Below are 17,250 nucleotides of genomic sequence, written 5' to 3' on the forward strand. Positions count from 1 at the left end.
ACTTACTTAAGTACTTGTTTAAATCTGAAAGTTTAGGATGAGTAACTATAAAACAGGGAATAATATTATCTTCAATAACATTTACCTGGATGACTTTCTACTTGTAGGGTAAATCACAATTACAAATTAATAAAAGTTATTTTAATAAAATATGTGGATTTTTAAAATATTAAATTTACCTGAAAAAAGAAAGATTAATTTTTTATCATATAGCTTAAGAGCAATTCAATAATATATCTTTCACTAAAACTACAATAAAATTAATCACAATTGGCTGGGCGTGGTGGTTCACGCCTGTTAAATCCCAGTACTTTGGGAGGCCAAGGCGGGCAGATCACCTGAGGTCAGGAGTTTGAGACCAGCCTGGGTAACATGGTGAAACCCCATCTCTACTAAAAATACAAAAATCAGCTGGTGTGGTGGTGCACGTCTGTGGTCCGAGCTACTAGGGAGGCTGAGGCAAAAGAATGGCTTGAACTCAGGAGGTGGAGGTTGCAGTGAGCCAAGATCACTCCACTGCATTCCAGCCTGGGCAACAGAGCAAGATGCTGTCTCAAAAAAAAAAAAAAATCACAATTTTACCTCTTCTACATTTATTTAACATAAAGTTCTCCTATATTGGCTGGGTGCGTTGGCTCACACCTGTAATCCCAGCACTTTCAGAAGCCAAGGCAGGCTCATAACTTGAGGCCAGATGTTCGAGATCAGCCTGGCCAACATGGCAAAACCCCATCTCAACTAAAAATACAAAAATTAGCTGGGTGTGGTGGTGCGTGCCTATAGTCCCAGCTACTCAAGAGGCTGAGGCATGAGAATCGCTTGAGCTGGGGAGGTGGAGGTTGCAGTGAGCTGAGATTGCACCACCACACCCCAGCCTGCGCGACAGGGCAAGACTGTCTAAAAAAACAAAAAACAAAAAAGTTCTCTTATATTTATGTTATATAGTTTATCTTACATAAAGGCAATATTATTTGGTGAGGATATTATAAAAAATTATTGTTATTTAAAGAAAATACTACCTACTGAAAATGACATATTGTGAACCCCAAATATCTGAGACAGCTCTCAGTTAATTTAGACAGTTTATTTTGCCAAGGTTGACAACACAGAAACCCCAAAAGGGGTGAGTGATGCCTTTGTTCTGAATTTTTTAAAGTGGTTCAAGTCATTAGAAGCCTCCTCTAGATTTTTTTTTTTTTTTTTTTGGTACTGCAAATGGCAAAAAATAGGGTGGAAGAAAAGTAAATGAAAGAATGTTTGTTTTTCAAGACAGGAAGCAAACACAGAAACCAAGTGCACGGTTTTTTGTTTTGTTTTTTTTCCTCTTTTGCAGCTGCAAGGAATTTTAGACAAATTAGAGAGGCTTTCTTACCCATAATTTGGAATTCCCACTCAGATTTGACGAAATCAGGTAGAGATGGTCAAATCTGATGGGAGAAAGACCGGAACAAACAACAACAAAAAAACCCAACAATATGATCACTGAGCGCTCTAATGGTAAGGAGAAATTAAAACCAGCTGGTTGTTAATTTTAGTCAAATCAAAACCCCAATTCAGTTACTTACCTAGGGATGGGTCTCAGGCTGAACAATGTTCTCTACCATCCTAAAAGCACAAAAAAACTCAAATCCATCTTCTCTGTTGGGAGCGAGCTCAGACTCCATAAAGGATTACCTGCCTTCCATTGTCATGGAAGCAGGAAATCTTCCCTTCCTTGTTGGGAGCAAGTAAAACTCCAAAAAAGGCAATCATACAGCAAAATAAACTTTAGATTTCGACCAGATTTTGGGAGATCAGGGATTCTCTGGAGGGGGTGCTCCCAGACCTCAGCAAATTGCCGTATTGGTTTGAGCCATAGTTAGCTCATGTTGGTACCAAGCACCAATAAGAGATTTGTCAAAGGTCAGGGGTACCTCCACTCAGAATCCCTTCATGGTTACCAAATGTGAACCCCAAATACCTGAGACAGGTCTCAGTTAATATAGAAAGTTTATTTTGCCAAGGTTGAGGATGGTACCTGTGACACAGCCTCAGGCAGTCCTAACGACATGTGCCCAAGGTGGTCAGAGCACAGCTTGGTTTTATATATTTTAGGGATACACAAGACATCAATCAACATATGTAAGACAAACATTATTTCAGTCCGGAAAGGCGGGAAAACTGGAAGTGAGGAGGGGGCTTCCAGGTCATAGGTAGATAAGAGACAAATGGTTGCATTCTCTTAAGTTTCTGATTAGCCTCTCCAAAGGAGGCAATCCGATAGGCATTTATCTCAGTGAGCAGAGTGGTGACTTTGAATAGAATTGGAGGTAGGTTTCTCCTAAGCAGTTCCCAGCTTGACCTTCCCCTTTAGCTTAGTGATGTTGGGGCCCCAAGATTTATTTTCCTTTCACAATATAAAGTGAATCTGGACCTCTAAACCACTTACTTTGAATATTCTCTCAAAATCTGGTTACTTTTCTACACTAGGGAACACATACACCATCTATCAAATGCTGACAAAAAAAGGATGATGTGATGGTAAGAAAGGAGGTAGAGAGGGAGAAAAGAAATACCAGACTTAAATTTTTTCTTTCAACTTTATCCACAGTTTGCATCGGTAATATACATTTAAGTGTTCCATTTATTTTTAAATGCATCAGAAAAGCAATTATGATAGATCTGTGACCAATACAAACATTTCTGATTTATTCAAAAAATTCAGTTAAAAAAGTCATTAAACTAGCATTCTGTAAAGATAATTATTAAACAAATGGTAATGCATTTTTACTCCTTATTTCATTTCTAACTTACCCAATGTCACTTCTTTCTTGTGCCATACAGTAATAAAATGTAACAGAAATAGCTATCTATTAAATTTTGGGGGCCTAATAAAATATTTTTGATTATTCAACTGTCATTAAATCACAAATCCCACTCAAGTAATGAAAATCATTCTTAATTCAATAACTGATGAAATAGATAATAGCCATAAAAACATTTAGAATAAATTTTACACTTAGAAACTACTAAAAGAAATACATCAGAGCCTTGGTATAACATTGTAGGGGACCATGCTGTGAAACTGCTTTAGAGGTGGTGTTGCCATTTGGCACAAGAGTAAATGAACTGCCATGATGTGGACCTCAGAGAAGCCCATCTTAAATTGAATTTTGCTCTGCAGTAAAGAATGCTACAGTGAGGTTCTGCTGTATTTTCTTTTTAAAGGAATAATTAACTGAAAAGTAACTGAAATGCAATAAGAAAATGGCCTACAATTTCACTACTACTTCAAAGATATGAAGCAGGACAACACTTGTAAAAAAATTAATACTAGATTGATTAATCAGAGACTATCATAACACCTATGAAAGCAGTATGAATGATTGCTGTGTTTTTAATGGTCACTTAATTTGTAATGCTGTCAAATTTCTACATAAAAAGTCATTAACTAAGGTATTTCTTTGCCATTTCTTACATATATTACCCAAGTTTTCACTAGGGAGATTATGTCAGCGAGTTTTTTTTAATCCAACTAAAAAATTAACAACTAATGAGGTCAAATATTTAAAATAATAAATTACTAATAATTTAATTCTTAAACCATATAGTCATAGAAGCTTTAATTCTTTAAAAGCTCCAATTTGACCCCCGGGGAATGTAATGAACACATCTGTATTCTAAAGCCAAAATTTAATTCTATGGCTTCATGCCAACTGATCAAAAAAAGTACAGTTGTTCCTATACCATTTGGCACACTAGTTTTTACCTTTTATATATACCCTTTGAAATACCCAGGCCAACATTTTTAGTAAGTTGCATCCATATTAAGAGGTAACAAGTGCAAATGATCACATACTTAAGATATGATGCTTGCTTGGTTACTACAAAAGTAATTATTCAGGTTCTTCTACAGGAAACTCAGTTATTCATTACAGTAATGTTTTTGAAAAATTCCTGCAATACCACCAATGTAAATTTATCCATATCTAAGTTAAAACAAGGACTTTGTATAACACAGTATCTCATGAAAATATTTATAGAAGAGTCTGTGTTTAATTTAACATCAAAGTAACTGAAGATCACAAGGTTTACAGGATTCACAAATGGCCAGATTTTGAGTAAAAACCTATTCCTCAACTGCTGCTCTCTGAATATAGCTAAAGGCAGCACTGATAGAATGCTGCTCAAGGGGAAGATATAAACCCAAACTTTGGCAGTTTTATCAAAATGTCCTTGATAATTAGTACTTCACTAGTTCTCAAAAACTTTACTGCTTTGTGTAACATTTTCAATACAGAAATAAAATACTCTTCAAATAATACATTTTAAAAGATGATTAAGTTTCACAAAATTAAATAGCATAAATTAATCATATTAACATTGGTATTTTTGACAACATGAAATAACCAATTTAAGGGAAACTGCAATGGACTAACTAAAAAACCACAAATGTCACAATGTGAGGCTCATTTAAATCCTCACATATTACTGACTTTACAAAATCTACTAAAATATTTTAAAGTTCCATTGACTCTATTAATACATTTAAAAAATTGCAAAAATGCTTAAGACTATATAAGAGTCATCAATTACACAGGCACTTCACATGTAAACAATCTACAGTACAACTGAAAATATTTTGGCACCAACCTATAATACTAAAAGAATTTAATATAAAGCCAGAATTGTTTTTTCTACTCCTTTTTTCTAGAAAACTAAGACCAGAGATTGAAGAAATTGTGTATAAACTAGAATTAGAAGTGTATTAAATAACTCAAATATAGAATTGCTCTAAATTGCTAAAAAAAATTACCTTTATCCAGATGTTTACTAGTATGCTATGATGTAAAAAAATTAAACCTAATGTGATTATTAAATTGAAACTACATTTTAAATTTAGTATCAGTCTGCTTTCTGAAAAATAATCAAGATTATAAACTGACTTAGTAAAAAGAGAATTTGAGTTTATCAAATACTCTTATTAAATTAATCCAGTTTTCCCCTAAAGAAGTTTGGGCAATTCAATGTTTAAGTTTGATGTTTCAATGTAATTTTTTAAAAATCCTAAGGCGTGACCTAAGGCAAACTATTTTTGACGGAATATTCTTATTCATGAATTTGAAATATTTGAAATCACTTCAAATAAATGAAACTATACACTTAAAATTTTAAAATGTTATATCAAGCCATAGAAAGCTGAGATGCCTTGGTTGTTGGTAATTCAAGGAGTGCCTGAACTGTGACACCAACTTTCACAAGTCCTCGTTCTTCCAAAATATGATGAGGCAAACAAAGTCTTTCCTGGAGAAAAAAAAGAGATATTTGAACATTCATTTTTTAGAAGTGTAATAAAATTAAGTCAGAATTTGATTTTAAAAACATGATTTCTATAAAACGTCAAGAAAAATACGTAATTCTAAGTATTCTCTTATAAATATTGTAATCTAAAATGTTTTTAGATTCTTAATTTATACTAAGAAAAAAGATTATAGAAGTTGGCCTTGTTTGAAATGCTGTCATTCCACACTTGCCCCTCTTTCTCTACAAAGAAAATGTTTATGAAAGAGTTGGTCACCACTTTTGCATTTCCCACTCACTACTCAACCACTGCTATCTTACATCTAACCCTAAAGCATATGCCCACTAAAACTATTTTAGTAAAAATCACCAATGCCATCTTAAATGTCAAATGTTGCACATGTCTAGTTGACTGCTCAGTCATATTATGCCTTTGATTAATGCCTTTCTGGGAACCTTACCCCTCCCCTGTCTTGTGTGACACTATTCTTTCTACTTCAACTTTTCTGACAGCAATTGTGCAGTAGCTTTCATTAATTAGCCCTCACCGATCCTCTTCTGACATCCCAAATGTTTCCAAGGGTTCTGTCTTCACTCTCTTCTCTTTTACACTATACCCTCTCTTTTGGTATTCTCATCTATTTCTAGTTTTAACTACCCCTTCCATACTGATGACTTCCAAGTTTTTATTTCCTCCCAAGATCTCTCTATTGATCTCCAAATACAAATATCAACTGGACACAGCCAAATGGACATCTAACAGACATATCAAAATCAATGTGTCCACAACAGAACTACTTTACCAAATTAACTTGTCCTTCTGTGATCCATGTCTTAGTAATACACTATTCAATCTCCATTGACAAACCTGTGAAATATAATAGTCTTCCTCTTTCTTCCTTACTCCCATAACCCATTCTCCAAATACTACTGATGGTATCCCATAAAGAGTTCTTAAAATTATTGCCTCATCTCCATCTTCACTGCTATATTTCTTGCCCTCTTAATATTTTGCTTATTTATTCAAATAACCACTGAAGTGTATACTAGAAAAGAAGAAAGGCTTCAAATCAATGACTTCAGCTTCCACCCTAGAAACTAAAAAAAGAAGAGCAAATTAAACCAATGGCAAAAGAAAGGTGCAAATAATGAGAATGAGAGAGGAAAACAATAAAGTAAAAAAACAAAAAACAATGGATAAAAAAAATCAATGCAACCCGAAGTTAGTTCATTTAGAAGATTTTAAAAAATTCATAAACCTCAAGCTAAGCTAATCAGGAAGGAAAGAGAGAATACACAAATTACCAATATCATAAATAAGGGAAGTGACACCACAAGATATTCTACAAATACCAAAATGATAATAAGGAGACATTATAAATAACTTCATAATAATAGTTTGACAAGTTAGATGAAATGGATGAATTCTTTGAAAGAATAATTAAATGATTCTGTATAGAGAAACTCCTAAGGCACAAAAACACACACACAAAAAAACTATTAGAACTAATAAATGAGTCTGCAAGGTTGCAGAATACAAGATCAATAAAAGAAAATCACTTCTATTTCTATAAAGTAGCAATAAAAAATTGACAGTGGAATTAAGGAAATAATTATATTTATAATAGTACCAAAGAGAATAAAATACTAAGCATTTAATTTAACAAATCTAATGAAAGACTCATACACTGAAAACTACAAAACACTGTTGGAATAAAAATTAAAAGATATAAATAAATGGAAAGATGTCTCATGTTAATGGATCACAGGAATAAATATTGTGAAGATGACAATATTCCCCAAATCATTTTACAGATTCAGTATCCCCAGCAAAATCCCAACTGGCTTTTTTGCAGAAATTGACAAGCTAATCAATCCTAAAATTGATATGGAAATGCAAGGGACTCAGTATAGCCAAAACAACCTTGATACAGAACAAATCTGGGAGACTCACACTTCTTGATTTCAAAACGCATCACAAAATTACAGTAAGCAAGACAGTGTGATACTGGAATAAGGAATTTAGTGGTAAAAAAACTGAGAGTCCAGAAATAAAGCCTTATACTTATGGTCAACTGATTTTTGACAAAGGTGCTAAGACAGACAATTCAATGGGGAAAAGAAGAGTCTTATCAATGGTGCTGGGAAAATTGGATATCCACATGTGAAAGAATAAATTTGGATCCGTACCTCATATCACGCACAAAATTGATCTCAAAATGGATCACAGACAAAAACGTAAGCCCTAAAACTATAAAACTTTTAGAAGAAAACACAGGTGTAAATCTCTGTGACCTTGAATTACACAATGTTTTCTTAGATATGTTATCAAAATCATAAGCAGCAGAAGAAAAAATGGGATAAACTACACTTCATCAAATTAGTAACTTTTGTGCCGTAAATGATACCATCAAGAAAGCGAAAAGACAACCTGCAGAATGGGAGAAAATATTTGCAAATCATGTATCTCTTAGGCAATTTGTATCCAGAATACATAAGGAACAACAACTCAAAAAAAAAAAAGATAAATGATCCAATTCAGAAATGAACACAGGGTTTCAATAGACATTACTCCAAAGAATATATACAAATCAATAAGCACAAGGAAAGATGCTCAACATCATTAACTACTAGGGAAACGCAAATCAAAACCACAATAAGATATCACATCACACACACACTAAAATAGCTAGAACCAAAAAGGTAGACAGTAGCCAATGTTGGTGATGATGTGAAGAAATTAGAAACCTCATATATTGCTGGTGGAAACATAAAAATAGTGCAGCCACTTTGCAACATATTTTGGCAGTTTCTTAAAAAATATAAACACAGAGTTACCATATAACCTAACAATTTCACTGCTAGATATATAACCAAGAGAACTGAAAACAAGTGTTCAAAGAAAAACTTACTCACAGATGTTCAAAGCAACATTATTCATAATAAACAATGAGTGATAACAATCCAAATGTCTATCAACTGATGAATGGATAAACAACATGTGGTATGTATTTAGAACAGAACACTATTCAGCCATAAAAAGAAATGAAGTACTGATTTAGGCTACAAATGGATGAACCTTGGAAAAATTATACTAAGTCAAAGAAGCCAGACACTAAAGACCCCATATTGTATGATTTCATTATATGTAATGTCTAGAGTAGGCAAATCCATAGAAAGAACAGAGGAAGGACTGCAAATGGGCAAGGGCTGTGTTTCTGGGGTGACAAAAATATTTTAAACAGATTGTTGTAACTGCTGCTGAACTCTGTGATTATACTAAAAACCATTTAATTGTACACTTTAAATCAGTGAATGCTATGACATTGTAATTATATCTCAATAAAAATATTTTCTTAAAAAAATCAATGTATATGCCCAATCTCAGGCTTAAAAAAAGAGAACTTCAATCCATACTTTTTAACCACATACAAAAACTAACTCAAAATTGATCATAGACATGAACATAAAACCTAAGATTATAAAATTTCTAGAAGTAAACATAGGAAAGAAATCTTTGTGGCCTTGGATTACACGAAGATTTCCTAGGTTTGACACAAAAAGCACAGCCCATTTTAAAAAATAAATTGTACTTCAATAAGTGAAGATCCTGCTCTTTGAAAGACACTCTAAGGACAATGAAAGGACAAGCCAAAGATTTGGATGCAATATTTATAAATCTGGTAAATGACTTTATCCATAATTTGTAAAGAAATCTGAAATTCAATCATAGGAAAATAAACAACCCAATACAAAATATACCTCAGATTAGAATATGTACTTCAAAAAAGAAAGTATACTTCAAAGTACTTCAAAAAGAAGATATACAGGTGGCAAATAAGCCTTGAAAAGATGATTGGCATCATTAGTCTTTAGGAAAATGCAAATTAAAACTGCACTGGCAAGTCAGTACATACATATCACAATGACTGAAATTTTTAAAAGACTGATCATAGTGAATGTTCGTGAGGATGTGGAGGAACTGGAACTCTCACATGCTGCTGACAGGAATGTAAAATGGTACAACCACTTTGGAAGAGTTATGTAGTTTCTTAAAGTAGTAAGTATGCACCTACCATATGTTCCAGTTATTCCACTGCTAGGTATTTACTAAAAATTAAAGAATGCATAAATCCATATAAAGACTTGTATAGAAATGTTCATATGCTTTATTTGTAGCAGCCGCTAAAACTGGAAACAACCCAAATGTCCATCAGCAGGTCAAGGGATCAACAAACTGTGGTATATCCATACAATAAAATACTATCTAGAAATGAAGAGCAATGGTCTATTCATACATGCAACAACACTGACGAGTCATAAAATAATTATGCTGAGTGAAAGAAGATAGAAAAATATAATACATATTGTATCATTCCATTTATGTAAAACTCTAGAAAGTGCAAACTAACCTGCAATGACAGAAAGCAGATTAGTGGTTGCTGGAGAAGGAAGGATTGCAAAGACACACGAGGAAATTCTGGGGGGCAGTAGATATGTTCATTATTTTGACTGTGGTGATGATTTCATGGTGTATGCATATGTCAAAATTGATCAAATTGTACACTTTATTTATATGCCCTATATTGTATGTTAATAACTCAATAAGGCTGTTAAAATTGGAAAACATCCTAAAACAAAGAAAATTAATTTAAAAATGTTATATATTACAAATTCTGAGTTCAGAGAAAAGCAATGAAGCTAAAAATAAAACCCTTAAAACAAAAATGACATAATATTAGTGAGGTAGTGAATGCTTGTAATCCCAGTTATTTGTGAAATGGAAGTCTAGAGCTCAGGAGTTCCAGTCCAGCCTGGGCAACACAGTGAGACTCCATCTCTAAAAAAGGGGTTTTTTTAATTTTAAAAAAGAAAAAATGGCAAAACGGGAAAATCTGTATAATGTAATGCTGCAGAAAACGTTGCTAAGTTTGCTATTTCCCCACTGAAAGATTGAGAGTAGAAAAAAGAAACAACAAACATTTTTAAGAATTAAAAATTTAAAACATCACATCAGCCAAGCACAGTGGCTTGCGCCTGCAATCCCAGCACTTTGGGAGGCTGAGGCAGGTGGATCACTCGAGGTCAGGAGTTCAAGACCAGCCTGGCCAATGTGGTGAAACCCCGTCTCTATTAAAAATAAAAAATTATCTGGGTGTGGTGGCACGCGCCTGTAGTCCCAGCTACTTGGGAGGCTGAGGCAGGAAAATTGCTTGAACTGGGAGGCAGCGGTTGCAGTGAGACGAGATCGTGCCACTGCACTACTCCAGCCTGGGCGACAGAGTGAGACTCCGTCTCAAAAAAAAACAAAACAAAAACAAAACCATCACATCAACTATATACAAGAGGTAATTGGAGGACATTATGTAATTTCCAAATTACCCAACAATTCACTGATTCTCTACACATTAAATTATGTTTACTTACTTGAGGGAAGAGATTAAAGGGGGATCTGTAGACCAGATTATTAAGACACTGTTCAAAAGACAGCTTAACAAGCACAACTTAATTGTGCTCTGATAACAATGTCATTTCTCTCCATAGTCATTCATGTTGAGGTTAGGTTTATAACACTTTACAAAGAAGCAATATTGTGATTATACATGTTCCTTATATATTTACAATACTGCTTTAATGATTAATTGTATAGTAGTGCAATTATTACATGAAACATAAGACAATTCCTAAAAATTTCAAAGTTTGTCCAACACAGGTATTATCATAATATGCTGGTATAATTTCCAATTTTGCATTTTAAATAAAGTTTACAAAGCTGTTCACACTGAATGCAAATCTTCCAATCAGAATCTATCCAATGAATTACAAAGGAGTCCAAATGTTTTCTAGCAAAAAAAAAAGAAGGAAAAAAAGATGGTAACAATGACATCACAACCAAGTTGTAAATATGGCCACCGAGTTATGTTTGGTCAGTGATGTGCATGATTTTCCATATTTGTAGCTATTTTATAAATGACTTTAAAGGTAGCTTAAAAACATTCATTAGATAACTGCTACAGTGAAAGCTGGAGCTTAGGAGAAGGTACCAAGAGAAGGCATTCATTTTCATATTCAGAAAGCACTATTCATTGCTCTAAGAAGAACCCCAGTTTGCATGTAATAAATTCAAATTTAGGTGATCACGTTGTTAGATAAATAACAATTACCTGTGAGACACCCAACTTTTTACAAGCATCAAGAAAATTTTCTACATTTCTTCGACATTTTGCCATGCTCAGTTTGGGCTGTAAAGTAAGAGGGAAAAAATGTACTTTTAGGCATTTTTCTATGGAACTTAATCAAAACTGAAAACTAAGTTCACTGAGGTATATTATTTAAAGACAATTTTAAGAAGCTATATCTTCCTTTAGAGAACTAACAAATTGTAAACAAAACTTACCACTGCTGGTGATGGTACATGAATACTAGCAACAGAACGTGGCCTTATATGATTGGCTAAATGGCAAAGAACAACCCCATCCATCAGTGCAGCTCCAATGTCATCAGGCAAAATTACTTTTAACCTGGATTCAAGATTCTATAGAAAAACAGGTGTAAATCAGATACTCTATCTAAACATACATGTTAAATGTTTATATTACTAATTGTTGTATATCCAAACATTTTAAGGAGCATTGAAAATAAAATCTGTACGCCTTATTAATTTTCCAAGTTAAACCCATTTCCACAAAGCAGATCTGAAAGAGCAATCTTACATTGCGAAGTTGTCGTATTTGCTCTCGCTCTTCCCGTAAATGTTCCATCTTTCTTCTCATTGTAAATCCTGGATCTGCTGCCCCATATTCTTGGCGAGATGAGCGGCTAAAAGCTATAAAAAAAAAAAATTTCCTAACTTGTTACAAAGTTAATAGGAAGGAGCAACTATTGATGGGGAAAGAGGCATGATAAAAAGAATCAATACAAAATTACATAAAACATTATTACTCACTAATACATTCCAAATATTTTTAGAGAATATATTTGAACTCTATTTATGTGCATAATTGAAAGCAACAGGGAAGACAAGTGTAATGATTTCTACCACCTATACATGTTCTTATTCAAACATACGTTATTAGAAACTTATGGCCCAGGTTAAAAATGATTACTGAACATATGTCAGCCTTTTATCTTTTAAAAAAGGAAATTATTCTTGAAGGTCAATACAGTTATTCAGGAATAAAAACTATAATTCAATACCTTGCCAAGTAACATGGATCCATTTTCTTTTGGGCTTGCCAAATGCGAAAAGATCCCTTTATAAAACCACAATATAATGGAGTGCTATAATTTCAAACAGTGTTTGGTCTGCTGGCAGAGTGGTCATTCTAACAGCAGTCACAGTAGAGTAGAAATAAGACTGCAGTATATCTAAGGCAAAAAGCTGAGGTTTCAGGAGCTTGAAGGTAAAGAGGAAGAAACAAATGGGAATGGGAATTGGAAAGACAAATATCGTTAAGAGAAAATTGCTTTCAGGAGAGGGGAAAGAATCTATGTGTACTTAAAACTATGGAATCAATCCCATTTAAGCTGGGAAACTAGTTTCAAATATAACTAATAAATTTTATTTACAGAATATCTATTTACCTGATCTAGGCTTCAAGCCAAAGGGACTGTGTGAGAAACCATCAGTTCTGTCATATTCCTAAAAAAAATTAAAAAGTTAAAAATAAATAAATAATAAAACTTCTTTTCTTTCCAAATAATCAAGGTGCTTATTCATGTCCATGCCAATTTGGGGAAATACTTATTTTCCTATGATTAGTAAAGAGAAAACTAACTTGCATTTCAATTCAAGTTGATACATGTCACTTTTAAGAGGTCAACTAATATTTGCTAGTTGAGCTAACTATATAGGCTTTAAATACTTTCATAGTAGAAAGAAAATGAAAATCATTAGTGAACTGTATAAAATAGATCATACTTTTTGAAAGAATCAGACTGAAGTTTCCCAAAAAAAGAAGTAAGCTTCAATGAAAAGGTAAGTGAATTTAGTATTTACTCAGCATCTACTATGGACTTAACACCTAACAGTAGATAATCTGAAGGCAAACATATTTTTATAGGGACTGCAGAATGATAGATGATAAATATCATCTCTTCTATTTGAATGAATTTTTCAAATGTTTCACACACAGTGGTTTGCTGTGGAAAGATGTGTAGTACATTAAACAAATCTGAAGATGGAGTTAGAAAGCTTAGGCTATGTTTTGAGCACAACATATAATTTCTCTGTGATTGTTTCTTCATCTTTCAAATGAGGTTACTGTGAAGATTAAATGAGATAACTAAATGAAACTACTGTGTAAAGTGATAAAATAATGTAATCTTAGCAGCACCTTATTTAATCTGTGCAACAACTCTGTGAAGTGAGTAGGGCTCAGCTTCAGTCACTTCTCTGCCATTTATTAACTAAGATAGTTTGGAAAGTCACCCATCTCTTCAGCTGTAAAATGATGAGGATCATATCTATTTTATGGGGCTGCTTTTAGGTACAAATATACAGGCAAGCACTTTGTTAATAGTAAAGCATTACACTAATTGGTTTTACTCTTTTCCATTCACACATGAAATTAATGCAATCAGAATTCTGTAGATTACCTAAATCTTCTGTTAACATGTGATATGCAGTTCAAGTTAAATGTCAGTTGAGTTACCAAAGCACATACATACTCACCACCCTATCCAAATCTACAAGCCTCCCAGTTTGTCTTCACTATTTTGGTTAAATTAATATAAATTCCTAGATGAAAGTTTCACTGATCCAAATGAAATAAAAAATATATTATAAAACTCACACCTGTAATCTCAACAATTTGGGAGGCCAAGGCAGGTAGATCACTTGAGGCCAGGAGTTCAAGACCAGCCTGATTAACATGGTGAAACCATGTCTCTACTAAAAATACAAAAATTAGCCAGGTGTGGTGGCATGTGCCTGTAGTCCTACCTACTTGGGAGGCTGAGGCACAAGAATTGCTTGAATGTGGGAGGTGGAGGTTGCGGTGACCTGAGATCGTGCTACTGCACTCCAGCCTGGGCAACAGAGTGAGATCATGTGTCATATATGTAAATTATTTGGGAAATTTGGTATGAATAGTCTTCCCTGTGAGCACAGATCATAAAATCATATCAAGCAGACAAATAAGTAGTAGTCACTTATATGCTTATACTTGTAACTTAAAGTAAAAGAATTACAAAAGCATATGACAAAGACTAATTTTAAGATATCCTAATTTAAATTGTTTTCTAAAAGTATGTATACCATTTTACCTATCATATGAATAATTTAGAAACATGTTTATAAAATTAATGTCCAAATCCATTTAAAAGTTTTGTAATGCAGATCACCCACAACAACAAAGAATCCTAGCCTATTAAAAAAGCACCACCACCTACATATAATGAAATATTAACAGCATCTATGTAACCAAAGTTACACAGTGAATTTGGGCCATCCAACACTTTGGGCAAAGTGTTGAATTCATCAACTGAATGTGTAATCATTTACTTACTAATGCCAATACACTTTAAGGTAATCTGAAGTAGAAGAGATAGAGTTTAGAATTTTTAAAATTTATCTCTTGTTGTAAAGCAATAGACTTGAATAAATAAATTAGAAAAATCAGTCATTCAAGCCACCAGAGTATCTGATCGAGATTTCACAAACTCTAACTTTCTGATACCCATTCTCCCAAAAACGTGTAACCTCCTGTCGATAGGAACAACCCACTGCAGGGATGTTTCTCGTGGAAAAAGGAAATTTCTTTTGCATTGGTTTCAGACCTAACTGGTTACAAGAAAAACCAAAGGCCATTGCACAATGCTGAAGTACTTTTTTCAAATTTAAAATTTGAAAGTTGTTCTTAAAATCTATCATTTATTTTAAAATACGGATGAATGAGAAAGCATAGATTTGATAAAATGAATTCTTTTCTGCAATCTACAGACATTTCCCAATAAGAAAATCATAAATAAACAAGTGCTAGTATCAATATTTTTACCAAAAAATGGCATTCTTAGAATTTTTTATAGGCTAGAAGGTTTGTACAAACTAATCTGCCATGGATTTTAAAATATGAGTGAATAAATTACATTGCAAAAAAAAATCAGGTTACAGAGAACTGGCAAGGAAGAATCTTATGTAAAACACAGAAAACATACAAAACGTATTTTTAAGACATATAAAAACAGAACTTGTACCTCAGATGATACTGGAGATTGTGGTGACATATTAGCATTATCACTGTCTTGCTAAAACATAAAAATAAAAAGATGGAAGATGAAATTACAATACAAATGATGATTTAAACATATAAAAGGAAAATAAAAATTGTTTTGACCAACTACTAAAGGAAGAACTACTAAAGATATGCCATCCAGCACATTGCCACTCTACATGTGGTCTGTGAACCAGCAGCATAGGGATCCTTTGGGAGTTTAGAAATGCAGAATCTCAGGTCTCACCCGCGACCTAACTAATCAGAATCTACATTTCAATAAGACCCTCAAGTGGTTCGAAATATAGTACTTTAAAGTTTGAAAAATACTATCTACATATAATAGCAGGGATGTGTTACCAATCTGAGACATGTAAATGAAGGCATGCAAAATTTCCATCACCCCAAATAACTTTCATCTGAAAATTTATATGTATCTAATATAGGCTTATTGATAATTACAAAGAATTTAATTTAATAAAACATTAAATGGTCCATGATTTTTAAATGACTATTCTATTGCCAACCAAATATGAGAATTTTGACATTTAACTTTGAATATGCACACTACATAGAAAATGTATTCATTCAACAAATGATTATTGGCTACCTACTATATGTCAGACACTATGCTAGACACTGAGAGTACTGAAATTTAGTAAAATATCACCCATTCAAGGACCTTTCAGTCGAGGACAGAAATAGATTCACGTATACAGGTAATACAACATTCTCAGTATAATACAGAACAATGCATGGCATATTATGAGGCACAGATAAGGGGCACTTGGGGGGGGATGATGAAGATGGTAGAGAAAGGCAAGTTTCCTGAGAAAGTATAAATTCAGTAAAAAACTGAGTGTCTACCAGAAAAAGAAAGAAGGGAACAACATGCTAAGATGAAAGGAGAAGAACCAAAGCATGGAAGCAACAAATGTAAAGATGAGTGCAGAAAACCTCTGAGCAGTTTTGTCTTGCTGGAGGGTAAGGTGAATGGAGGGTAAGGTGAAAGAGGAGCAAGTTGTGAATTAAGGCTGATGTGGCAAGCAGGGACTTGATAAAGGAGGATCTAGAATTTATCTTCTAAGTTATGGGGGGAAACTGAAGGTTTCTAAGCAAGGGAATGGCCTGATTACATCTGTGTTCTTTGAAATGGCCACTCTGGCTGCAGTGAGAATGGACTAGAGAAAGGGAGAGCAAGGAAGCTATTGCAGTAGAACAGGCAAGAAATGGACGAGGGCCTCTGCCAGAGCAGAAACAGTAGAAATAAAAGCGGAATGTATGCAAAATATTTTAGTGCAAATAAACAAACAGTAAGTCTTGGCTACTGATTAGATATTGAGGCAGGCAAGAGAAAAGCGGGTATGAGGAGGCAGGGAAAACAAAATGTTTTCTGTCAAAGGCAGATGACAAATATTTTAGGCTTTGTGACAACTAACTGTCCCCCTAATTCATGAGGAATATGTTCCAAGAACCCCAGTGAATGCCTGAAACCGCAGATAGTACCAGACCCTTTATAATATATGTGCTATGTTTTTTCCTATACATACATACCTATGATAAAGTTTAATTTATAAATCAGGTATGAGATTAACATCAATAACTAATATTAAAACAGAACAATTATAACAACGTATTGTAATAAAAGTTATGTAAATGTGATCTCTCTCTAAGTGTCTTATTGTACTGTACTCACCTATTTTTAGACTGTGGTTGACCACAGGTAACTGAAACCTTGGAAAGTGAAATGGAGAAA

General features: G+C 33.6%; 1 protein-coding gene and 1 non-coding gene across 5 annotated transcripts in view; both read right to left on the reverse strand.

Annotated features, from left to right (window-relative positions):
- Window positions 1-2,358: 2,358 nt before the first annotated feature.
- The window catches only part of LRCH2 (leucine rich repeats and calponin homology domain containing 2), a 149,286-nt gene continuing 134,394 nt past the window's right edge, over window positions 2,359-17,250 (reverse strand). For 2 of the 4 annotated variants that reach the window (XM_063660854.1, XM_054472341.2), the window contains 6 exons: window positions 15,478-15,528; window positions 12,865-12,922; window positions 11,994-12,106; window positions 11,678-11,815; window positions 11,445-11,522; window positions 2,359-5,283 (listed from right to left, as the gene is read on the reverse strand). In XM_063660854.1, the coding sequence (XP_063516924.1) occupies window positions 5,164-5,283; window positions 11,445-11,522; window positions 11,678-11,815; window positions 11,994-12,106; window positions 12,865-12,922; window positions 15,478-15,528 (558 nt within the window). In that variant the 3' untranslated portion in view covers window positions 2,359-5,163. The remainder of the gene's footprint in view (window positions 5,284-11,444; window positions 11,523-11,677; window positions 11,816-11,993; window positions 12,107-12,864; window positions 12,923-15,477; window positions 15,529-17,250) is intronic. The other 2 variants (XM_054472338.2, XM_063660855.1) reach the window with 2 other exon arrangements.
- LOC129025563 (small nucleolar RNA SNORA35) lies at window positions 14,975-15,103 on the reverse strand. The gene has a single exon (XR_008497308.1). It is a non-coding gene; the product is annotated as a small nucleolar RNA SNORA35 (small nucleolar RNA).

Source organism: Pongo pygmaeus, chromosome X (genome assembly GCF_028885625.2).
Source record: "Pongo pygmaeus isolate AG05252 chromosome X, NHGRI_mPonPyg2-v2.0_pri, whole genome shotgun sequence".
Classification (NCBI taxonomy): domain Eukaryota; kingdom Metazoa; phylum Chordata; class Mammalia; order Primates; family Hominidae; genus Pongo; species Pongo pygmaeus.